Here is a 26,147-nt window from a genome sequence, read left to right on the forward strand (position 1 = left end):
CAGAGGCTGTCCCAGGACCCGCCTCCTGGGTGTGGGGACTGCAGGATGGGCCCGTGTACTTCCATGGAGTCGGTGCACCTGTGCTCGTAGAGCCCTTTTCACTTGGGAAAGTCCTTTCTGCTCACTGCTTGTGACTTCCTTGTTGTTTTGCAAACACCTGGGAGGTGGGTGTGGCATCAAGTGTGCCCCCCCACACACCGCCCCCATTCGTGGGGAAAAAAACTGGAGCCCAGAGACTTGAAGTCAGTCTCATGGCCACATGGACACCATGGGGCAGAGCAGGGGCTGAGACCCGGGTTCATTGTCTGTGACATCACTCAGCTGAACAGAAAAACGCACAACACGGGAACACCAACAAAAACGGCAGGTCCTCTTGGAGTCCAGGGCGGCACCTTCATGGCCACCTCTCCAGGTGGGGCTACTGGGACTTCCCACCAGCCCACCCCTGTTGTTACCAGGAGTCTGCTCTGTTATGGGCCCAGGTGTGGAGGGGAGGGGAGGGCGTCAGAGGTGACCGAGACACCTGTGATGATCTTGGTGTATTTCTGTGTCCAAGCACAGCTAGAACGGTTGAGAGGACTCGGGCCTCCCTAGGCCTTTAGGCAGGGTGTTTATTAAAACTCGACTTGAGGGCTTCCCTGGTGGCCCAGTGGTTGAGAGTCCGCCTGCCGATGCAGGGGACACGGGTTCGTGACCTGGTCCGGGAAGATCCCACATGCCGCGGAGCGGCTGGGCCCGTGAGCCATGGCCGCTGAGCCTGCGTGTCCGGAGCCTGTGCTCCGCAACGGGAGAGGCCACAACAGTGAGAGACCCGCGTACCGCAAGAAAACACACACCAAAAAAACTCTACTTGAATTTGATTCACGAACCAGGCGGAGTGGCCTTGGCTGTGAAGGGAGGTCAGGAATAGGGTCTACAGAGACTGGCGTGCATGAGTCCTGAGCCGGTGTCCAGAGCCAACAGCCTTCTTCACAAGCTGTCCAGTTTCAGGCATGTTGCCCACGCCTGTCTTCTGGGCAGTTCCAAGTCAAGTCTCGAATGTGATCATTTGTGTGAGGGTCTGAGAGGGGCTCCTGCGGGTTGCTGAGGCCCTGGGCTCTGGGGCCTGCTCCTCCTGGGCTCCCCTGGCCAGGTGTCCTCCGCCCAGGATGGCCCAGATCGTCTCTGGGGCAGAAGCAACCTCTGTCCCCAAGCTGCATCCCCTTGCTCTGCCCACCAGGGTTGGCCGAACATTTTAACTGCCTTCTTGGTCGTGTCCTCAGATGGTTAAATTACCCTTAAAACAAAAAGTCACCTTATGTCTTGAAAATCTGAGTGGTCAGGAGAGTCTGAGACAAGACCTGGGTCTCCAGCCGGGGAGCTGACCCCCAGCAGCACCCCAGGGCCCCTCTCCCCGCACCAGTCCTGCACCAGGACCCCCAGCTCAGGCCCTCTCCTTACTGTCCTCACGGCTAGAATAATCTCTTCTTTCTACCTCTTCTCAAATCTCCGTCACTGGTTTTCTTTCTCTCCTTCCCTCACTGCCCTTGGGGGTCTCTCTCTGTCTCTATCTCTCTCCATCTCTGTCTCTGTCTTTCTGCCTCTTTCTGTATCTCTGTCTCTGTCTCTCTCCACCTCTTTGCTTCTGTCTCTGTTTCTCTGTCTGCCCCTTCCCAGCACCACCCTAGTCCTGGTGGATTCTTCCCTCTTTCCCGCATCTTTCTCCCGTTGTTCTCGCTCTGATCCCTGCCCCCCACTCTCTCCTCACCCTTCTCCAGCCCTGTCCTTCTTCAGACCCACCCCCTCCTCTCCCTGCCTCTTCTTCCCCCTCCATCGCAGTCACTGAGGATGGAGGATGCCCATTCAAGGTACAAGAGGAGGTGCTCTTGTACCTTGAATGGGCCACCTGTCCCGAAGAGAGGGGAGAGGGGGGGCCCAGGACGCTTTAGCCAGTAATTCATCTTCCCAGGCAGTCTTGGGAATTTGAAAACAGGGTTATAACTACAGAACCCTCATTTCAGCCCAGAAAATGCAAAAATCCGCAGGACAGTTTACTTTGAAATTGCTTCTGGGAGCAGGGCGCAGCCACGCCCTCTTTCCTTTCTCTCCAGCTCCCTCCAGTGCCGCCCTACCCCCATCCCAGGCCCCGCCCCCCGCCCCGCGGCTGGAGACCCATCCCCACAGGGACACCCCTCAGTTCCTTCATCTCCTTGTTTGCACAACAGTGTGATGAAGGTAGTTCCCACTTGCCCAGAAATGAATTCCATTATGGCCCAGCTTACTGTTTTTTATTTATATCAAAAGTATTCATTCCTTTTTACCTAGCGGTTGGGTTTAGTTAATGATGATAATAAATATTAATGAGGTTGCCGCTGCCTCCAGACCTTCTGATTGCTGCACTGGCTGGCTCCTCACTCCTTGGACAGTCCGCTGTCACTGTGGCCACGTCTTGGAAGGCACGAGCCCCAGGGAGCTGTGGGAGGGGACTCAGGACCCTCCTGGAGGGGCAGGCGTGGGGTCCAACGGGGATGGGGCATCAGGGAAGGCTCTGATGCGGCAGAAGCTCACTCCATGCTCCTTCTGTGTGATTCCCTCAGGAGTTTAGTCAAATCCCCTTTATACTGACTCCTGAGGGGAGTCCTGACTCCTGAGGGGTCCCCACAGAGGGCTTGGGAGTGTCCCATTTAACTTGTTGGAACTGAAGTTTCCTAGGCTGCAAAAGGGAAATCATTTTGTCCACCTGCCAGGACCATTGAAAGGATCAAATGCAGTGAATGTGCAAATGGTTCATAAACATGCACATATTAGGTAGGAGTGTGGTTTTTTCATCGCTTGACATTCCAGGGCCTTGGGCTGTGGAACTTTGTAGAAAGCCTTTGTAAGTGTGAGAGCTTTTTGTTTCTCATGAACGTGCATCTCTGCTCAAGAGTCCCGTTTGGTTCTGGGCATGCCAAGTTCTTGAGTTCATCCAGTTGTCCAAAACTGTGTCCTTGGCCCTCAGCTTTGGGGTGTTGGATTGACGTCTTGCTGCCTGAAGAGCTTACATTTCATTGAAGGGGAGAGCAGGTGGGGATGCAATAGGGAAGCAGTCACAGCAATCGGTATGGGTTCACCTCTTGGAGAGGAACTTTTTCCACTGAGCGACTTGGGGAAAAATGAAACACGGGCCCCAGTCCATCCTTCCTTGAGTCTCCACTCTCGTGTGTTTCTTTGCATCTTTGCAGCTGATGATTTGGTTGGAATGCGAGCCCCTCCCCCTGACAGTTCAGGGCCTCCTGTGCTGGAAGCGGCAGCAGAGGTCTCTATTTTAATAGTTTTTGTTCAAGAGAAAACAGTGGTGCTGATGCATTCTTGGAGAGGTGTACTGGGATGTGGGCACAGCCAGGGGTGACTCCACCCCTGGGGGGCTTCCTCCCCTCTTCCTCAGTGGAGGGTTCTGTCATCCTGTCCCCCAGAGGCCGGTCCTCATGCCACTTATGCTCAGAAAACGGACCCAGGAAGGACTTCGGATCAGACCCCAGCACGCCTGCTCTCTCTGGGGCCAGCTGGTGTCTGGACCCATCTAGATGTTCTGGCAACTGTTCAGGAGGTTTGAAGAAGTCATCTATGGTGTTCATTCATTCATTCACTCATTCATTCTGTGGACGTGTGTTGAGTGGCTACTCTGGGCCAGACGGTAGGGTTGCAGCAGATTTGGGGGGGCGGGCACGGCTGGTCCTGACCCCATGAAGCTGACAGTCTGTTGGAACACCCTGGAACATCTGCTGTAAGCTAGAGATTTCAGTGGTGTGCCTTGTAAAAAGAAGGGAGTGGGTGGCGTGCGAAGGGGACAAAGTTGGGGTCGAGAAGCCCCCTTCCCCAGATATTACATTCCACTGAAGCCCAGGGAGGGGTAGATGGCTCCCCCTCCTCTTTGAATCTGCCCCAGGGTTTCCAGCACAGGAGGCAGCAGTGCAGAGTTAGAAGCTCTGGCACGTTCTAGAAGCCGAGAGGCTGGAGAGGAAGTAGGGCCGAGATGGTGGAGGACTCTGGGGCAATGGGAGGTCACTGTGGGTGTTCCACGGCTGGGGGTGGGGCGTTACCCACCCGCTGAATGATAAGGATCCGGTGGCTTCTGTCTGGAGAACAGAGGGAAGGGGCTGGGGCTGGAGTCAGGGGTTCCTTGAGGAGGGGTGAGAGATGCTGGGGTCGGAGGGAACAGAGGCTGGAAACAAGCATCTTGCTGCTGGACGTGACCTCCCATCATTCTCTTTCCGAAGCAGGGAGCAAGTGTCTGTTGCTCACCTACTATGTGCAGGATTTTAATAGTACGGTGGGCCCTTGGCCTTGGAGAATCCAGACAGGAGCAGAAGGAGAAAGTTAAGCAGAAAGTTAAATAGCAGCAGGGATCAAAATAACCGTCCACAGTAGCGAAGCCTCCCAAGGCCTGATTACCTGTGCGCGATTACCTGTCAGGTCCAAGCCGGGGACAGGGCCTGCCATCGGCTCCCTGACAGGAGGGACCCCTGATGGCCACCTCGGTGGGGCTGGCTTCTCACCCAGTGCCCCCCCAGCCCCCTGTTGACCTCTCACTGCCCACCCAGTCTGTGATGGAGACACCCAGTCCCCCTCCCCTCCTGGCCTGATCTGGGGCATCCCCTGTCCCAGTGAGGACGTTCTTCCTTCTCTCCGGCTGGGGACTTTGCTGGTTAGTGCAGAGCAGAAGGGACAAAGGAGTGACTTAACGGCTGCGTGCCTGTCAGGAGCAGCGCGTGGAGGGGATGAGCCAGAGCAAGTGGGCTTTGCCTCACTTCTTTACCCTTTCCTCAGAAAAGCCACGAAACAGAGAAGTAGAGGAGGAGGGCCTTACAGATCAGGCCGCACTGCCCTGTCACTTACACATGGGGAAATGGAGGCCGAGAGAAAGAAAAGGATATCCTGGCAGGCGTGGGACGCGATCAGAATTAGTGGAATGAATGAACCTTTCCATCCCTTCATCCCCTCTGCCATCTCTCTGGGCCCGTTTCAGCTTTCTCACCACTGTTTGAAGTTCAGTCATCAAGAGTGGATGTGATATTCTCGGAGGAGTGCAATTCTTGCAAAACATAGCAGAAGGATTCGTGCTTTGCCCTCCAAGTACTTCTCCCTGTTGGGTCTGAAAAGCAAGGGGCTGTTTTAGGAGGTGGTGAGGTCCCTGTCAGGGCAGTGTGCAAGGGTGCTTGTAAGAGCCTCAGAAACCATGACAAGGGTGGTGTGTGGGGTGATGCCACGTTTCCCAGGATCCAGGGCCTCTTGGCCCCGCAGCTTTTTAATTTTCCTCAGAGTAGGATTTGGTTCCCACCAGGGGAGGTTGGCCTTACTTTTCTTTCAATATTCATTTCCTCCTCAGTCATCAGACTGATGACATTCTGGTACTGCTGTGCGATTTACAAGGTATATTGGGGCTCGCTGGGGGCCAGCTCAGGGTGGGAGCCGGCCAGGCCGATGATGGTGCGTGTGTGTGCTATGGGGGGCGCTCCAGACAGCCTGCTGTGCTCCCCACACCGTGCCGCGGCTTCCACGGGGGCCACGCTGCCCCTGGGTGGGAGGTGGACCAGCAGAGCCACCAGTATTCCCTTAGCTGGTGGTCTTCATGCCACATTGGGCTCGTTCATGTCCGCCGTTAGCTCTGGCTTCTTTTGCCTGCCTGGTGTGTCTCTCCTTTCGTGGCCAGATGGGGCCATTTCTGGATTCCTGCCTCTCCTAGACTGAATTCCATGGGAGCCGTGATGGGTGTGGTTCACGCTGCGGACCGGCTCCCAGGGCCATCTCCGGGAGAGAAGGGGCCTCTGGGATCTACCCTGTTCACACGGGGCTGGGCAGGGACACAGGCCATTGTGGTTTTCCCCTTCCTTAAAGACTCAGTGTTCCAAATGAGGCCCCTTGGATGCAAACGTTATACCTACTCGCACCCAGTGCATTTCTGCAGACGGTCAGACCCACATCGCCCTGCTCTAGCTCCTCTGCGAGAGTAATGCAGATCTGCCTGGATGCTCTGACTTGGTTCTGCTGGGTGTCCCCTGGCCAGGGGTGTTTGCCCAGGACTGAGAGGATCCCCGGGATGTGGAACTTTCGGTGCTGAAACCAGGAGAGTTCCAGTCAAACTGCGATTCTTGGTCACTTTGCCCCCAGCTCCCCTCCCTGCAGACCTGCGAGCCCTGTTGTGGGGTTTGAGTGTGCTGAAGCCGAGGATGGTGTGCAGAGGGGGAGATACCTTCTTTCCTTTTTATTTTCCTCTTCCTTTCCCAACAAGAGCGTTCATCTTCCCCCTTGTGACCAGTACCATAGTCCGCTATCCACTGTGGCCCTGGCCCTAGGAAAAGAGCTTGTTTGCCATGTCAGCTCCAAGTGCATGGCCTTAAACTGAAGGTTCACCACAGCTGACCGGAGCAGGGCACTTTCTTCTGGTCATTTGTGAAGAACATTCCACAGCTCCAGCCCAAGACTCTTGTTTCACTGTTTGCATACAAGCAGAAGCATCCCTACCTCTACAGCTGATCCGAATGTGTGTACCTGGGACACTCTTCCCATCCAAATTCAGATCACCTCGGTGTTGGGATGTCGGTAGTTTCAGTTTAGAAATCTTGGTGCTCAACGGGGTCTTAGGAAAGAAGAAAATCACACATGACCTGGAAGGAAGAGCCAGGGGAAATATCTGTGTGGCTTCCTGGGAATCTTCTTTGAGTCATTTCACTGTTTTTTTTTTCTGGTGTGAAATTGATTTGGGGCCCCGATCTTTAAAGTTATGGGAGTGAATTCCACAAACAAAGTTTCCTTTTCTTTCCTAGGAGCTTTTAGTCAGCCATGCAGTTAGCACTGTGCCATTCCAGCCGCCTCACACACTCAGCCACTGGCCTTTAGAAGCAAACAGGTATTGAGGAGCTGACAAGAAATGACGTTTCACTCCTTTTCTGCCCTAACATTGTCACTCACCGCAGGGCTGGCCACGCCTAATTTTCACGAGATCAACCCAACTTGGTTTACAGTGTCAGGCAAGCTCCAGTAAGGAAAAACCAGAGTCATTGAATACAAAAGAATGAAAAAACAAAATCGCTCCATTCCATGAATGCAAGTGTTCTCCTGGCTTTGCATCTCTGGAGCGTGTCTTCCAGAACCCACGGCTGCTCAGCCCTGCTCAGAGCACCTCCACCTGCTCGGAAGCACAGGCTGGATTTCCATCCCCAGTTACACTGCTTCCAGAAAGACAGGATCCCTGTTGGATGCCCATGAAGCTTATGCTGAGTAAATATTGACAAAGCAGTCTAAAGAGCAAACACTTTGACATTTGTAAGGTCCACTGGAAGGTCTTGTATATATTTATACAGCAGCAATGAGCACCGCATACCAATTTGCCTGAACTTGTTCTGACATAATTCTGCATGGATGGTGTGTGTGCCGGTTGCTGAGAATGGCTGAGTGTACACATGGGGGACACGGCCAGGGCTGGGTGGTGGCGGGTCAGAGTCTTCCTTCCCATCTAGAACAAACCAACACCTGTCCAAGCTTCTATAAGGAAACTTCCTTTAAGCTTCGATAAGACCTACTTTTTCAGAAGGCAGAAAGAAAAAAAAAAAAGCCCCAAAACCTTGTTTTTAATTTATCGCAATTGATGTACTTTCTTTTTACTTTGGAAAAATTGTATTGATGTTTTTGTGCTTTATATTTATTAAAGATTGAGCCTCAAAAATGTAATGAGTAAAAAATGCTTGCTTAATTTAAATTGTGAATCTGTCTGTTAAGAAATGCATTAGGGGTAGGAGAAGCATAAGACATATTAATTGACAGACAGGAACTGCTGTCTCTGAGGTTGATACAAGTAATTTATTACTTTAGAAATGAATGCCACCTCCAGAATGTGCTTCATTAATTTCGAATTTAGTTTTAATTTCAAGCTGTTGCCCCTTGAGAAGAATAAGGTGGGAAATTATGTTTGAAGAGCAGATTTTTTTTTTTTTTTGCTCCAAAGAAACACCACATTTTAACTATTTAATTTTACAAATAAATGTGCCTGTCTGCTTTGCTGCGTTTTCCCGAGAGCCGAGAAAATGCTCTAGGTAAGATCAACACTGACTAATGCTTTTCTTTCTTTCTTTCTTTCTCTCCTTCTCCCTGTGTCCCTTCTTTCTGTCCCACTTGTCCCACCTGTTATCACGGCAGCCTATGTTTCAGATGAGTTAAAGGCTGCCGCCCTGGTAGACGAAGATATAGACCCAGAGGAGAGCCTGACAGATGGGGAGCCCTCGGCTAAGTACATGTGCCCAGAAAAGGAGCTCAGCAAGACCTGCCCCAGCTACCAGAACTCCCCAGCGGCTGAGTTTTCCAGCCACGAGATGGACAGTGAGTCCCACATCAGTGAGACTAGTGACCGGATGGCCGACTTTGAAAGTGGCTCCATGAAGAACGAAGAGGAGGCCAAGGAGGTGGCGGTCCCACCGGAAGACTCGACCGTGTCGGACAGCCTGGAGCAGATGAAGGCCGTGTACAACAACTTCCTCTCCAACTCGTACTGGTCCAGCCTCACCCTCAACCTGCACCAGCCGTCCTCCGAGAAGAATAATGGGAGCTGCAGCAGCAGCAGCAGTAGCAGCAGCAGCTGCGGCAGCGGGAGCTTCGACTGGCACCAGAGCGCCATGGCCAAGACCCTGCAGCAGGTGTCACAGAGCCGCGTGCTGCCCGAGCCCAGCCTGTTCAGCACCGTGCAGCTGTACCGGCAGAGCAGCAAGCTCTACGGCTCCATCTTCACGGGGGCCAGCAAGTTCCGCTGCAAAGACTGCAGCGCCGCCTACGACACCCTGGTGGAGTTGACGGTGCACATGAACGAGACGGGGCACTACCGCGACGACAACCACGAGACTGACAACAACAACCCCAAGCGCTGGTCCAAGCCCCGCAAACGCTCGCTGCTGGAAATGGAAGGGAAGGAGGACGCCCAGAAGGTGCTGAAGTGCATGTACTGCGGCCACTCGTTCGAGTCCCTCCAGGACTTGAGTGTCCACATGATCAAAACGAAACACTACCAAAAAGTGCCTCTGAAGGAACCTGTCACTCCCGTCGCAGCCAAAATCATCCCTGCCACTCGCAAGAAGGCCTCGCTGGAGCTGGAGCTCCCCAGCTCCCCGGACTCCACCGGCGGCACCCCCAAAGCTGCCATGGCGGACACAAACGACGTGCTTCAGAAGAACTCCAACCCATACATCACGCCAAATAACCGCTACGGCCACCAGAACGGGGCCAGCTACGCCTGGCACTTCGAGGCCCGCAAGTCCCAGATCCTCAAGTGCATGGAGTGCGGCAGCTCGCACGACACGCTGCAGGAGCTCACGGCCCACATGATGGTGACTGGCCACTTCATCAAGGTCACCAACTCGGCCATGAAGAAGGGGAAGCCCATCATGGAGACGCCTGTCACGCCCAGCATCACCACCCTGCTGGATGAGAAGGTGCAGTCCGTGCCCCTGGCCGCCACCACCTTCACGTCCCCCTCCCACACGCCCGCCAGCGCCTCCCCGAGACTGAACGTGGAGGTCAAGAAGGAGGCCGACAAGGAGAAAGTGGCCACAGACGAGAAGCCTAAGGAAAAGGAGAAGGCCTGTGAGGAGGAGAAGTACGACATCTCTTCCAAGTACCACTATTTGACTGAGAACGACTTAGAAGAGAGTCCCAAGGGGGGGCTCGATATCCTCAAGTCCCTAGAAAACACAGTGACGTCTGCCATCAATAAGGCCCAGAACGGCACCCCCAGCTGGGGGGGCTACCCCAGCATCCACGCTGCCTACCAGCTCCCCAACATGATGAAGCTGTCTCTGGGCTCCGCGGGGAAGAGCGCAGCCCTGAAGCCCATGTTCGGCAACAGTGACATCGTGTCCCCCACAAAGAACCAGACCCTGATCTCTCCGCCCAGCAGCCAGACCTCCCCCATGCCCAAGACAAACTTTCACGCCATGGAGGAGCTGGTGAAAAAGGTCACCGAGAAAGTTGCCAAAGTTGAGGAGAAAATGAAGGAGCCCGAGGGCAAGCTTTCTCCGCCCAAGCGGGCCACCCCGTCCCCGTGCAGCAGCGACATCAGCGAGCCCATCAGGATGGAGGCGTCCAGCGACGGGGGCTTCAAAAGCCAGGAGGACAGCCCCAGCCCCCAGCGGGATGGCTGCAAGGAAGGGAGCCCCCCAGCAGAGCCGGTGGAGAACGGCAAGGACCTGGTGAAGCCCCTGAGCAGCGGCCTGAGCAGCAGCACGGCCATCATCACCGACCACCCGCCAGAGCAGCCCTTCGTTAACCCTCTGAGCGCCCTCCAGTCGGTCATGAACATCCACCTGGGCAAGGCTGCCAAGCCCTCCCTGCCTGCCCTCGACCCCATGAGCATGCTCTTCAAGATGAGCAACAGCCTGGCCGAGAAGGCAGCGGTGGCCACGCCCCCACCCCTGCAGTCCAAGAAGGTGGACCACCTCGACCGCTATTTCTACCACGTCAGCAACGACCAACCCATAGACTTGACAAAAGGGAAGAGTGACAAAGGCTGCCCTTTGGGTTCAGTGCTTTTGTCACCCACGTCCACATCCCCAGCAACCTCCTCATCCACGGTGACAACGGCAAAGACGTCCGCCGTCGTGTCGTTCATGTCCAACTCGCCGCTCCGCGAGAACGCCTTGTCAGATATATCCGATATGCTGAAGAACTTGACAGAGAGCCACACGTCAAAGTCCTCCACCCCTTCCAGCATCTCCGAGAAGTCTGACATTGACGGCGCCACCCTGGAGGAGGCCGAGGAGGTGACGCCTGCGCAAAAGAGGAAGGGCCGCCAATCAAACTGGAACCCCCAGCACCTGCTGATCCTCCAGGCCCAGTTTGCTGCCAGCCTCCGGCAGACCTCGGAGGGCAAGTACATCATGTCGGACCTGAGCCCCCAGGAGCGCATGCACATCTCAAGGTTCACCGGGCTCTCCATGACCACCATCAGCCACTGGCTGGCCAACGTGAAGTACCAGCTGCGAAGGACAGGTGGAACAAAGTTCCTCAAAAACTTGGACACTGGCCACCCCGTGTTCTTTTGTAATGACTGCGCGTCACAAATCAGGACTCCCTCCACGTACATCAGCCATCTCGAGTCACACCTGGGCTTCCGGCTACGGGATTTGTCCAAACTGTCCACCGAACAGATTAACAATCAGATAGCACAAACCAAGTCACCGTCGGAAAAACTGGTGACGTCCTCCCCCGAGGAGGACCTGGGGACCTCCTACCAGTGCAAACTTTGCAATCGGACCTTTGCGAGCAAGCATGCGGTTAAACTTCACCTCAGCAAAACACACGGGAAATCCCCAGAGGACCACCTTCTGTATGTTTCCGAGTTAGAGAAGCAGTAGCGTTTGCTTTTGATGAAAACGACTGTGATTTGCTTTGAGGGAAACTGTTGCAGGCACCTTAAGGCCCCTCTGTCTTGTTCTAGGCACATGTTCTTATTTTAACTGCAGAGAATCACTCTGGGCTGGACTGTTTTGTATAACTGTACAGTGTTTAATAGAGGTGCATACTCAGCTGTTGTCACTGGTAAAATATGAAGGTTAAAACGCAGTGGTAAGTGTTTGGAACTTTGTGTAAATGGGATTTAGTTGTGAGCATCCCCCGATGCTTCAAGCTGCATGCATTAACAGACAGTTTAATTAAGCATTTATGACGAAACCGGCCACATTTTTCCACGCGGTCGAGTGTGCTGGCATTTTTCACCCTTTCATCTTTAGCCCTCTGAGTACTTTGAAGCACTTTTGCATTAATTTGGTTAAAAAATAAAATAAAAGAATAATAATGTATGAAGCTCTGTTTTTTAAATTCCTTACCAGCTTAGTTATAATTAATAATATGAACCTCCATTTATGCAGGTCTGCAGGGGTATAACACGCCTTGAAATTTAAAAGAATATTATTTTCACATTGAAACATAGATGTATATATTGTATAGATTTCAGACTCTCTTATGAAAAATGTGATTGTGGGTAAATGACCTTTTTTCCTGCATTTATAGCAACAGTGTTTTATGTACCTGCCATGCTCTGGGCATAAGCCATGCCTATGTATAGTGTATATTTCTTTTTCTTTTTTTTTTTAAGGTCTATGGGTTTTGTTTTTTTACATGCAAACATTGTAAATTATACAGAAGATACCACAGATAACATTTATAAAGTATACAGAAACATTATCTGAAAGCAAAGTATGATTGTTTGTTTTGCTATACAGTACATCTATATTGATAGAGGTTCACGTTTAAATTATACATATTTATTAGCATCATATTATCATTTGTTCTGAGCAGTCTGAATAAACGAGGCCAGGAAATCCATCCGTGGCAGCATCATAACTATTTTGCACATGATTTTTAAAGGTATTTATTAGAAATCAAAAAAAAAAAAAAAACGCTCAAAATAAACTCAGTGCTCAAAGGGGTAAGTCTATTTCAAAAGGAAAAAAAAAAAGAACAAAAAAAGAGAGAGAACTTGTACTGTATTTCCTAAACATTGATAAAGCCTTTAAAATGTTTGTACTGTAATACTTTGCTTAAAAGTCACGAGGCATTCTGTGATATAACCTCTTTTACTTATTTATAAGCCCTCTTGGTTGCTATTCCATATTGTAGGATGCCTTTTTTATTTCAATTGGTAACTTTCTGTTTTGTTCTTCCTAATTATTCTCCCAAGATCCCACACTGCAGCTTTATCTTTAGGCTTATGAAAGGTAACCCGTGGTTACCGGCTCTCCAAGTGATTCTGTTCTTCTCCATTTTTGGCAGTTAATTTGCAGAAGTAACTGACAGCTGACACCATATGAGAACCTATGTATAAAATATTGGCATGTAAACAGCACAGACACTCTGTGCCCTGTTTTGTTGTTGACAATGAACCACCATTATGTGACTCTTCATATAACCCTCTTTTCTACGGCAGCATTAAAATTGTCTTTTTGCTATAATTTTGTGTTGCGTTCACAATTATGTCTGAAATGTGCTACGACTAACGAGCACATTAAAATTAAATTGTATGCGATCTGTTTATGACTGAGTTGGTTGCTGTGTCTGCCAGGTGCTGGCAGTCGGAAACCGCCCGTAAATCAGGGGAGTTTTAGTGAACCTTGGGTTTGGAGAGCAGCAAACATTCACTTAGAGGCGGCGTGGACAGAATTTTCCCCAAGAATAAAAATGGAAAAGAAAGGAAGATGTTCCCGTGAGGTTAGATGCTCGCTGGGAAGGCGATGCTATCAGACATCGGTAGTGGAGCTTCGGTCACACCTGGTGACCTGCGTCGGGGCCGGAGGTTGGTCTCCCATCTGCATGAGAGAAGTCGAAGCCAGGGCCCAGAGCCCTGCTCGAGGGAGATGGGAAGAAAGGTTTTTGGAAGACTCAGTGCAGGGCGGCTCCTTCCTGTTGATTCGGGATTTTCAAGGAGCCGAAAACAGAGCCCAGCTGGGCAGGTGGACCCTGGGGTCCACGCTGTCTCTCTTGTGCTAAAGCAGGCCCAGATAACGAGGTGTAGGGGGGCGGGGAGCCTGAACCCATCCACGGGAGGGGTGGGGAGAGCATTTATATGATAATCACAAGCTTTTATTAACCCTGGCAAATTATGCCAACAAAACGCTGGGAACATATCATGTAAAATTGTAGAATACCTTTATTACTATATTCAGACTACTCTTGCAGTTATGTGGAATCGTAGCTCCTAACCTAGAATTATACAAATGAGAGATGTATTACATCCATGTAATATATAAAACACCTCCACGTTAAAAAAATATACGCTTTTATTAAAAATTTAAATTAAGCCCTTTCAGAGATGTTCGGCAACACGCCTACATTTTTTCCTGTTCATTCCCACCCCTTTGTGTCAAGATGAGGCCAAAATTTCTGTCTGCTCTACTTTCTCTCAGCAATCCATCTCTCTCCGGGTTTTTAGAGAGAACCTCACTAGAGTTTAAAACGGGTTTTTGGCAAGTAGGGAGGTGTGTGCTGGCTCTGCTCTCGCCTTGTAATGCAGGCACACTGTTGGGCTCTGCCCTCGGGCGGTGCAGACGGGTCTTTCCCTTCTGGGTCACGGGCCTTGTCCCCTTCCCCATCTCTTCCAGGGTGGCCGCAGAAGTCCCTCCAAGAGCAGTTCTTCTCCCTGTCCGCCCTTACCTGGAAGGAGGCCTGGGACACCATACGTTTCCCTGGGGGGCCGGCTCCCCTTGGAAACGGCTCAGGGGACAGAGACACCCTCCCTCCCGTGCCTTCCCCATCTCCACATCCTGGAGCCCAGATTTCCACTCTTGAATTTTTCACAGGTTAAATATAGCATTGGTTTATTAGAATCCAAAGTCCTGCATCTAACAGATTAAACTGACAACACTTCCATCACCACCAGGGCCCATGTGGCTTGAAGGGAGATGGGATTTGTGCAAGTGATGCTGGAAACCCCGCCCCCCCTTTACAGTTTGGGAGGAGAAACTGATGCCCTGCCCCTCTTCTCCTCACCCCACCCCCAGGGTTAGCTTTAGGACTTCAGTTTGGGTACAGAAGTGAGGATTTATCGCCAAGGCAGGTAGCAGATTCTATGACTCATTTGGTCCCCAGGGGCTCATAGCCAAGAAAGGACTGCTCATGTTAATGGGGCCCAGAAATTAATTTTGCCTTTAGAGGAAACATAGTAACTCAGCAGTGGAGGACCTGAGTCATGACTGCAAACCTAACCCGGCACGATGGCAGTCTCCCAGCCATGCGTCGTGGCAGGAGGCGGGGCTGGCTAGGGCCTCACCCCACGTGGAAATGCAGGGCCATTTACTCTCAAGGTCATCAAACCCTCTCCTGGCTGGAGAGTGGGCCACTGTCCAAAAGAGCCTTCCATTCACAGCCCAGAATGTCCCCGATTTTCCTGAGATCAGTTGGGAAGATCTAAAGTTGTATTCCAAGGCCGATGCAGCTGTGCACTAGTTCGCCTACGGTTGATGTTAATAGAGAATGTGAGTGCAGGAAGGAATGGGTCATCCAAGTCAGCTCTTTAAACGAGTCCAGGGAGGAGGAGGGATGGTGCCAAGTGAGGGAGGTTTTAATCACAGGTGTGTGGGTGACCCCGACCTCACCCCACCCAAGCCCAGGCTTGTTGCAGTCCTACTGTATATCTTCCAGCCATCACATTTACGCAGTATCTTAAAATAACATTTGTGATAAATGTGCAATTTAACTAATTTATGGTGCTATGATGTGCTCAGGGCTACATGCAAGATGAAAATCTTAAATGGAGCTTGAACAGCTCACTTCACAACAAGAAATCAATATGCCACATCTTAGCTATTCGCTGCCGTCAACATTTAGCAAAAAATATCAGTGATGTATCTTTAAGTTTGAGGCAGCAAGAATTCTATAATTAACCAAAATCTTACATAGTTAAAGAGGGTGGGTTATGATGAAGACCCAGATCTCCCTGGCATCTTCGTTCTATTTTCATTCTGCAAAAAGGAAAAAAAATATTGATAACCACCAAAGAGCTGCTTCTCTGCCGGGTGCTAAGGAGAGCTTAGGTGGCAGTGGTTAGCCCAGGAAGGCCTCCCCAGCAGAGCTCAGGGCTGTGGTCTCTGCAGATCTGGAAGGATTCCTTCTCTCCAAATCAGACCACTCCAGCTCGGTGGACTTCACTGCCCCCAACCCCTGGTCCACCTATTGTTTCACAGACCTGGTGACTGACTACTAAAAGAGAAAAAAGGCCCTAGTACCTGCCAAGCTCTGGGAAGAGCTAAACTCCGTCTTGAGAGCAGAACCCTGAAGTTAGAAGCCTGAAGGTAGTTGAAGGCATGAGCTGATGGGAAACGAGGCTCCATTGAACAAATCCTGCGTTGAAACTATCGTCTCCTGAGATTTCTAAGTCATCTAATAGAAAAAAAGAAAAAAAAAATCAAATAATTTTATTTTTTCAAATTCGTCTGTGCAGCTCTTTTGAAATTAGAAAATTGCAATCGCATTTTATTCTGTTGACTATTTAGCACAAAAATAATCCACTTGGTATTATAGGAAGCAATCATAAGAATGAAAACACACAAACTGCAACACCACTCTTTAATAATAAATACTTTAAAATAATAGCTATTATCCTTTTAGCTCATGGAGAAATTACCATTTTTGCTCTGCCAGTTAGTTATTCTTTTGGTAAGAGAAACACTAACCTTTTTTCTCCCTAGGGATTTATTAGTAAGCACGTGTAATCTTTGGCAAAAGGAAACCTAAAAATGCATTTCCCCGGGGACCCGGTGCCAGTCGATGCCTTTCAGCCCGCGGCTGACCTCAGAGATGCAGACAAGGTACTCGTGCTTGTGTTCCCACACGATTCCAGGGTATGCTGGCCTTTGCAAACTATGCTATAGTTAGCTTCAGAAACCATCTCACTCCTTTGGGGGAAGCCTCAGTTCTGTCTCTTAGCATAAAGCTTCTGGGAGGAAAAGCTCATCCTGACAAACCCCACCTTCCTGTGTGTGCGACGTGGCAGCCTTGTCACTGCCGAGGCCTGGACTCCTGGTGTCCGTGCAGAAAGCAAGGAGCAAACAGGGTTTCGCTTCCAGGAAGGTGTGCGCTCTCCACACGGCCATCGAGTTTCCCCAAGCCAGACGGAGATGCTGTTGGACGCACAAGGCACCGTGTTTTGATCTCCAAGGATTTGACAGCAGGCTACCCCTAGGAAGATTGTAAAGGCAAGCAAACCTGGTATCGGGTGGGCTTTTGATGGTTCCAAAGGCATCCCAAAGCACTGTCGATTTGGGACCGTGTTCCCTGCACAGCCAAAACAATGGATTTGCCAAATTGTTGTTCAGAGGCCTGACGGTCCCGGACAGCCTGATGGTGACTTCGGCCATAGCTTTGGACATCGGGAGTGACTTAAAGTTAGTGGCTTCTTGAGGCTCAGCATTCAGGGGTCAGTGCACTACCCCCGGTCCAAAGAGCCAGGTGTTTTCAAAATTAAATTCTAATGATAGAAGATCAGAGGAACAGCTTTTCTACCACCTTTGTATAATGTCATGTACTGATATATTCTTAATAAATCATTCCTGATGATAATGACGATCAGCAAGGTGACCTCTTTCCAGAGATTAACATCCACAATTAGCTACTCAGGAATTAGAATACACTGTTATTTACTGTCTAACCCGAGCGGTCAAATATAGTAGCCATCAGCCACATGAGATTATTCACATTTAAATGAAATAAAATGAAAAGTTTCATTCGTCAGTCATACCAGCCATACCTCAAAGGCTCAGTAGCCACATGTGGCCAGTAGTTACTCTTTTGGACAGCACAGCCATGGAACATTCTCATCATCACAGGACGTTCAGTTGGACATGCCATTTTTTAAGAGCTTTTTCCTAATTAAGAGCTCATGCCTTAATGATGAAAGTGTGTTTTCAGTCCATGGGTATCTCTTAGAATCCTTATTTTCCCAATATGGGCTCAGGCAACATTCTCACGTGCTCATATCTCTGATCAAAGGCAAGGACGCACATAATTAACCTTGAGCATAAAATTATAAACAGAAGTGCAGGCATCAGTGTATGAAGTTGGTGATCATTCCTCCTGCTGTGAATATTATCTGGGCTGCAAACTCCAAAGCTCAGAGTGCTGATGGATGTGGCCATGACCTTGCTTTGCCCTTAGCTGGCGGTGAATCAGGCAGTCCGTTGCTGCTCTCTTTGCCCAGGTGGACTTGAAGCCTTCCCTGGGACTGGGAGACTCAGATGTGGCTCTGAGGCTGGCATGGCTCTTAGCTCCCACACGTGAGGCCCGAGTGTCCCGTGCTCACCCACGCCTGCAGACCACACCAGGCCTCTATCTCCTCCACTGTAGCCCCAGGCAGCAGCAAGGGGTGGGGGTAGGGCCCCATCCTGCTCTCTCTTTAAAAATTACAATATATAAATAGGACTTGGGAAATGACTTTTTAAATTTGGAGGGTTAAGTTTGAAACATTGTTGCATTTCAACATTTCACTTCCATTATTTTTTTTTTCCCACAGCAGGATTCCAGGACACATTTACGACTGTCATAATTGTGAGTTAGAGATCTCCCAGGCCAAGTGAAATGAAATTACGAGAAACTGAAATCTGTTTTAATTGGAGCATTTATGGAAAAAAGGAGTCAGGGTGGCTGCTTTTTCCTTTACGTGACTCTCCGGTTCACGGCCATACCTGTGTCCGGAAACTAGGGCTGGGGAAACTTGGGCCAAGACAGAGCGAGGAGGGAAGGAGAGAGAATGAGGTAGGTGTGTCAGGAAGGAGTCATTTTCTTAGCTTAAAAAAAAAAAAAAAAAATGGAGGTAGAGTCGCCGGAGTTCCGCCTCAGTGACCATGAAACCGAGTCTGCAAAAGCTGAAGGACCCGGCTCCTGAAAGCCTCATCAGGGCTTGTCATCGCTCTAATGAATATCATTTAAATTGCTTTGTATATCGGTGGAGTTTGGATGTCGATTTAATTTGTGCATGTGTTTGAGTTCTTCTGCTTGGCTAGGCTAACAGAGAAGCAGCCGCTTAATGAAAACTGAGTTGGTGACAGTGTGATGCGCTCCAACCCAGTCAAATGGGTTTGAAGAGCTGCAGTGACAGGCCTCAGAAAGAAGCAGTTCTGGCTGGGGGACCAGAAAGTTTCCTGCAGCGCAGGGACCTTCCAGGCGGCGTGGCCAGCTTGCGTGGTCGTGCTAAGTTCACGCGTGCGGTCTCTTCACGGCTTGACCCATCCTCAGCCCAGTGGACTCCAGCTCCAGGCACAAGGGACTGTGCCTGTTGAATTGGGGTCCTGGGGAGTCTCCCCCCTCCCCCGTGGCTAAACAGCACGTTGATGGAACTGCTGGGATGGGCAATGGTAAGGGGAGACGCAGAACCGACTTCTCAAGCAAGGGAGGTGGCCCGAGGCCCCCAGCTGAGATGGTAAGAGGGCATCCTCATGTTGGGACACCCACAAAAGCAAAGGCCTTCTCCCACCCCGAGATGTCATCCCATCTGTGTGTGCAGAAGCTCAGCTCTCTCAGGACAGTCACGTGCTCATTTTCTTCTTGCCTCTCCCCAGCCAGGCTGGGATTCCTACAGGGCTCATCTGTAGATGAGACCCAGTGGGGCGCCGTGGCCCGCCCTGGCCCACAGTTGCTCTCAGGAAGGTCAGCCAGGCGTCTGTTTGCAGAAGTGTTAGAAGCACAGGCTGAGTGCAAACCCATTCATCTGCTGAGCCTACACTAAATCCCCTGCCTCCGAAAGGGCCATGGTTCTGGAAGGAGTTTGACACTTGGCCCTGGTGTTTCACTCAGAGACTGAGCCTTGGGTCTCGTGTGAGGCTCATGAGCTCCCCGACACCGCAGATTCCCCTGGGAGTAGTGAGCCGGGGGTGGGTCCGGGACCTGAGGGGCAGGGCAGGGTGGGGGCAAGGGAGCATATTAAAGGAACCCCCTTTCCTGCCTTCTCTGTGGTCCTCAAGGTCTGACCACTGAACTTCACACTGTTTTCCCCAACTTTGCATTACAGCTTTCTCAAATACTGTCGATATTCACGTTATCAACAAGGTAGCATAGAACCTGGAAAAATCACAAAGTAGAGTGTGTTCGGTGTACGGGCTACTTCCTCTGCTGGCTAGATCCCCTCCACCCACGCCCCTGCACGACTCTGTTTCGGGGGTAGAGAGGTAGGGGAAGGGGGTGGTGAGAATCTCTCAAGGCTGGAAAAGAGACGGGCCCATTCTCCTAAATTGAACTGAAGGCCAGAGAGGTGAGGTGTCCACCCGGTGGAAAATCAGCCCCTCTCTTTCTGCCACCAAGAGCCAAGGGGGCAGGATGGAATGGGGCAGGGGAAGGAAGCGCTGAGAAGAAGATGGCGCGCCTTGGGCATGGGCCCGGTGAAGGCTCTGAGAGCAGATGCAAGGCTGGGGCCAGACACCCAGAGGAGGATAGCTACAGGGAGACTTTGACACTATGGCCCATTTGCAGCAGGGCTTGCCTTTCCTAAACATGGGGACCCACGGTTCGTCTTGAGAGAAGTTCTGAGGAGCTTCTGTGTGCCCAAGACATGGGGCGGGGGCCCTGGCGAGGTCTCCTGGGACCCTGTACAAGTCCCATCTCAGGGGGCTGGACCATGAGACCAGAGCGCAGCCACGCCCACCCTGTGCCTGCACCCAGAAGGAAGAAATAACGCCTAAGACCCACCCTGAGCTGTCCTGGCCTTTAATGAGTTTGGAGTCAAGCTGGAGAAAGGAGACAAAGCAATTGTGACAAGTAAATGGCAACACCCAATTAAGAGTGCGATTGGGCAGAAAACAAAGAGTAAGATTACAGGGCTCTGGTCCCGGAAACTCAAAGTGCACTGGCTGGGAGCCGATCTTTGAACTAGCTGGGCCTGGCTGGACCTTGAGGGATGGATAAGATCTGAGCTTGCTGGGAGGGGAGGGCCTCTCCTTGTAAGAAACCACAGGAAAGCTAGTTGCTCAGCTGCCTTCTGGCTGTGCCTTGAGATGGCGGGACCCATGGCAGAGCCTCTTGCATCCTGAGAATCCCCTCTGAATCCTCAGAAATGAAATATTGCTACGACCATTGCAGTGATAGATGTATTTTATTCTATTCCACCTGGAGGCCTTTCTAGGATTTTCTACTGTAGCTTCTTGACCATTTAGGGCTTCTGGCCCCTTTCTCAAAAGTCCGTACATTTCCTTAGTCCCAGGGGCCGTGGACCCTCCAAGGTCCACCACTCACAGGCCTTGGATGTGGGTCTCAGTTGGCACACACTACTTCCACCTGCCTTCCAGAACTTGTACTTCATGGGGTGCCCATTCATTTCCAGGCTTGGCGGTTCAAGGATGCGTGTCAAGATGCTGTCAGCAGGGATTGCCTCCAGATCTTAAGCAAAGAAAGGAAATTTGGCTCACATCGCTGAAATCTGGGCAGAGTGGCTTCGGCGACCTTGAGGGGAAAAGCTCTCCGTCACAACAGTGGGAACCCAGGACTGGGTCATTCCTGGACCAACAGCTGTGATTCTGATCAGCAGCGGGTCCCAGTCTCACCTCAACCAGTTTTCAGGCCCTAAACACCAGGACTCTTTCTGCCCCAACATCAGGTTCGAGCTGTACACTTGGAGTTCAAGTTTGGGCTGCAGATGGCCCTGTGTATGGGTTGGAAGGTGTTCCTCTGTGCATCTGGAGTGATGTCTGGCCTCAGCTATGCCAGTGCGGTGATAAGCCTCAGATTCCTCAAGGGATGGTTCCTCCTAATAAAGGATCTCAGTTTTCCATGGGGCAGAAGGATAAGCCTGATAGAAGCCAAGCTACGGGGTTCCCGTGGGCCCTCGGGAGCAGGCTTTCCTGATGGGGGGCAGCTCTTCATCCAAGGTGGATGTCACTGACCTCAGGAACCTCCTGGCCACTCTCTCCTTGAGGTAAAGCTGGAGGCCCACCACCCACACAAAGGCCACCTGTCCTTTTGTTGACACTGCCTAGACCCTGAGATGGCTGCAGACCAGGATTTACTAGGAAGAGGAGCCTTCATCCAGGGCCTCTCTGGCACCTGAACTAACAGTGACTGTGTACCTGGCAGAAGTGGAAAATGTAGCCTGTGGATTGAATACGACCTGCAGATTGTTTGGTTTGGGCCACACTTTAAACAATCACTTTAACTCATTGCCAAATCTTGAAAATTGGGAGATTTCGTATCCATTTCTGGCATCTCTAGATGCCACATTCCTAGGTGACAGCAGGGGGCTGCCCGTCTTCGGGGGGGCATGGGCTCCCGTGTTGGCCCCATCCCTACGACTCCCTATCTGTCTTGTAGGTGAGGCTCCTTCAGAAGTGGAGCCTGAGATGAGGATTTGGTGCGGTCCTCCCTTTGACAGGTGACCCCCAAAAGTACAGACAGAAGTGGGGGGATAGGGGAGACAGAAACAGAAAGGAAGCCAACTGCAGATGCATTAAGAAGCGTGTTGCCACTGGGGGCAATGGGGACTCCATCCCACTGGGAACCTCTGTAGGACTGTGCAGGAAGATCTCCAAGGGGTCCCCTCTGAAGGTCGGGGCAGTTGGGGATCCAGAACTCCCATCCATTTCTGGCTGAGCACTGCTCTCTGTGCGTGGAAGAAGATGATCCTGGGGCCTTAGAGACCCAGGTGCTTGCAGTAGGAAGCCTTTAGCAGGTTCAATAACGGTGCAGGTGAAGGGACATGAGGGGGCATGGCAGCACCTGCCATCCGGCTGCATTAAACCACCCACGTTTGTGTCTCATCCCTGCACTCCTGCAGGCATTTATTCAGGGCGGGCTCTTTGGTCCGGTGAGAGAGCTCCCAGCAACGGGGAGTGACTTGGCCAAGGTAACACTCCACGTCAGCCACAGAGCTGAGACTAGCACTCGGGCATCCCCCTTCCCCTCTGTGTATCTACCACCCTGTGCATCTTATTCTGGGGAGACTAGAGCCCTGGATGCCTCATTCATCCATTTTCTTTTATTTCCTTATTTAATTATTTATTTATGTGTTAATTACCCATCTAGTTCCAGAGGTAACGTAGGGCTTCTGTCTAGCTCATTAATTGTTTCATTTCTGGCTAGAAACAGTGAGATTGGTTGAGAGGGGTGGGAAGTACAGTGAGTAGGGGGACCCACAGGAACTGTGAGGCACAGAAACCTGGCATTTGGCTGTAGATCCCCACTTCCATCCGTCTCCTGGCCCTGCACAAAAGGACAGAATGCAGGAAACAGCTCCATTCAAGATGTCCCTCCCATAAGAAGTCCCATCCTTGGCACAGGGCACAGCTTGCCCTGACTGCCAGGGTGAACCCACCCCCTCCCCCGCACCATGGCCCCCAGCCGAGGAGGGAGGGCTCAGACAGAGCACCTGGCCTTCATGCTTCTCTTGGTTCCTCATGCTTGCTGCTGGGGATGGCGGTGGGCAGGGGGTAGCGAGCTTATAAATGCCAGGAGGGGAGGGCTTCTGTCACAGCTCCATGCAACTTTGCAAAGCTTCAGACATCCCTCATCTCGGCCTCAGCCTCAACCCCACCCCTGCCATTTCTTTGTGCGGGCGCAGATGTGTCTTCCTCTGTGGAAATGCCCTGCCATCAAGTTAGCATCAGAACCCACACAGGTTACAATAGAATCAAGGTGGGTACAACTGCCATGAGAATTTGGAGGTGAGTTTCCAGTGCCTACGCCCCCAGAGCTGATGCGGGGGGGGGGGCGCTGAGCTGTGCCTGGGGTGCAGGGGCTGCAATTCTAAGATCCTGGCAGGAATGGCCTCACGTCACCCTCAGTGGTACCATCTGTCCTGCCCGTTTCTGCTCGCCCAAGACGTCCATGCCAATGCTGCAATCGATTAGTCCAGAGGAATGGACAAAGGGGGTTACAGGAAATTAATTTCATTTGGGTTTCCTCTCCTGAGCCTGGCAGCCAGCTCTTCCAACACCCACGTGTCCGCAGCCCGACTGCTCTGTCCATCAGCTCTTGTCCAAGTTAACTATTCATTTGATGTATTTTAATTTGGGCAGAATATTTATTTGGCTTAAATTTCCTTTTCAGGGGTTGGAATGTGCCTTCCACACACAGGCAGAGATGATCTGCTTGAATTTCGTCAGAAGGAGTTTAGTTTACAAAGATAGTAACTGAGCTATTAAAACCAACAACCCCTTTTAAAGCAAACAGACCATTAAAATATAGGAACAGTTTATGGCATAAATAAAATGGAGGATATAGATTATTTAAAGATCAGATTTTCAAGAAACAGGGATAAAAAAATTTTAAATAATTTCTCCGTGATTTTTTTTTTTTTACAAAGTGAACTTCAAAATGCAAATGCAAATTTATAAAAAAGCACAGAAAGACATTAAAAATCCATCTTACTAGTAAAGACATAGGAAAAAGGCTTGACTTTTCCTTCTAGATCTGTATACGAATTCTAAGGGGCGGGGTTGGGGGAACTACTTGAATTCATAAATGACAGAATTTACCCAGCTTATGAAGCCACACTGTGGGAGAAGAAGTGACATTTGCTTCTAGATCATTCTCTGGAGCCGACTGACAGCTACAGTAGTTTCATCCGTGAGTCCGATCCATTGTCTTCCCTCGGCACAGAAGTGCTCTACCGCGGAGGTAGATTTCCACTGCTCTGCATATTTTAAGGGTTATTTGGCAACACGAGTAAAGCTAAAAGTAGCCTCTTAATCTAATTAATTGACATTTCTGAATCTTGCTTTCACAACAACACATGGTTTCATGTTCTGGGTTTTAGCACTTGTCAAGCTTTTTTGGAGAATGTTTTGGTCAGAATGACAAGATAATTTGTGACTGAGGCTCCAAGCTAGAGAAGTGTTTAAGGCTATAATGATTTATTATCATCACAGAATAACAAAATTTACAAAGTGTTTCATCAGAATTTTTGAAATAAGTTTGCCACCATAGGAGAAGCATCGGGCTGGGGCTGGGCTGGCTTCGGAGACAGGGAGGGTCCAGACTGCATATACAAACTCAGCCGTGACTGATTCCTTAAAATTTCTCTATTAAATTTATCTCTGCACGTTCCTTGAGAGAGAAACCCCAGAGCACTTTAGGAGGACAAGAGGTGATAGAACAGAGAGAAAAATCAGACTTCTTCCCCTTTTTGTAAGCAGGAAACCCAAGTCCCCAACTCCATGCCTAACATATATGTGGCTACAGTCAAAGATGAATTTCTACATTTTGGCAACGGTCAGAGTGAAAGTAGTCGCACTATCTATAGAAACTTTGAGATGGAGAACACTTGGAGTATGCTACTGAAAATGCAAGAAACACATTTTTGAAAGGATGAAATAATATCACTGAGTGACAGTAAATTAACATGCTGACATTTGCAGACTTTCAGAGCATTGCCATAAAAAGAAGTAATACAACATGACTAATTTGGACTTCTTCTTTCTTCCTTCCTAGGGAGAGACAGCCCTGCCCCTCCGAGGCCACCCTGCAGGCTTTGTCTACCAGGCACTTCCTCCTCTTTCCCAGGAAGCATGTGTGACTCTAACACTCCCCTGCGCTCCCACGTTGCCTCTTGGAGACTCTGGGGAGAATGCAGTGTTGACTTCTGCGATTGGAAGATGCTCTCCCAAATGGCAGAAGAATGTTCCTTGGCTGGCAGAGGGCACACACTCCGGCCGCTGCGTGATAACTGCCCAGATCTCCTGGCTGTAGGGTGCCAGGGCCAGGAGAGTCCTCCAACAGCCTTGAGCACCACTGCACAGATGGGGAGACTGAGGCAGGGACAGGCTGTGAGTTCCCAGGTTGCTTCACTTTCCCCTGGACCAAACATCCAACCTGGAAAGTCCTCCGGGTGAAAACAGGCTTCCTCTCCGCCTCCCTGCAGAGGGAGGAATGGGAAAGGGCCCTTCTATTATTGGAGCCAGCACAGTGCTTGGCACACAGAAAGTGCCGGGTTCACTTTGCTAGATTACCAAAAAATGATTCTCCAAAGCTCTTAGTGAGGACTCTCTCACCCAGCCTCCCCCTTCTTCAGATGCCTGGCCTCCAGTGACAAGAGGTCATTCTCGCTGGAGCAGGATGCTCCTTTGTTCTGAGAGCTGTGCTTCCCAGGTGAGTACCACACCCCTCCCTTGGAAACAGATGAGGTGTCTGCATCCTCACAGCCTAGCACTGTGCCTGGCCCATAGCAGACGCTCAACAAACATGTGTTCCCTCCCTTCCAATGAGAAAGAGACTCCTTTTACTCCTGGAAGCAGACTACCTGGAAATGAATCCATGTTTTTAAAAACTGCTCACAGAGAAGCCTGGAGGACAACCTCATGGCCAGAGCCCCTCAACACAGGCTAGGAGGACGTACCCAGAGGCTAGATGGACGCTGAGGCTGAGCTGGGGGTTACCTGTGCAGCCCCAGGTCCCGGCTCCGGAACCCAGACCGATCCACGGAGGGTGAGGGGGCAGCCATTCACCAGACCTTTATGTCAGGTCATCTCACTGCCTGTGCTTAGGCAGGCTGCCAAGGTCAAGGGGTGACCTGTCGAGGTGGACGAGGCTGGTGAGTGTGACAGTGACCCAGGCAGGGGCTCAACCTGGGCAGAACAAGAGAGGAACCTGGGCTGGGGCTGAGCATGAGTTGCTGGCTGGGTCTCGGAATTGGCCAAAAGCACCAGCGGCAAAGAGCAGAAGGCTGTGAGCTCTGC

The 26,147-nt window shown here is 50.9% G+C and overlaps 1 protein-coding gene across 1 annotated transcript in view; it reads left to right on the forward strand.

Moving 5' to 3' along the window:
• TSHZ3 (teashirt zinc finger homeobox 3) overlaps positions 1 to 12,987 on the forward strand; it is a 69,566-nt gene extending 56,579 nt beyond the window's left edge. The window contains exon 2 of the mRNA XM_030874504.3: positions 8,155 to 12,987. Within this exon, the coding sequence (XP_030730364.1) occupies positions 8,155 to 11,357 (3,203 nt within the window). The 3' untranslated portion in view covers positions 11,358 to 12,987. The remainder of the gene's footprint in view (positions 1 to 8,154) is intronic.
• Positions 12,988 to 26,147: the final 13,160 nt, after the last annotated feature.

Source organism: Globicephala melas, chromosome 19, assembly GCF_963455315.2.
Source record: "Globicephala melas chromosome 19, mGloMel1.2, whole genome shotgun sequence".
Taxonomy (NCBI): domain Eukaryota; kingdom Metazoa; phylum Chordata; class Mammalia; order Artiodactyla; family Delphinidae; genus Globicephala; species Globicephala melas.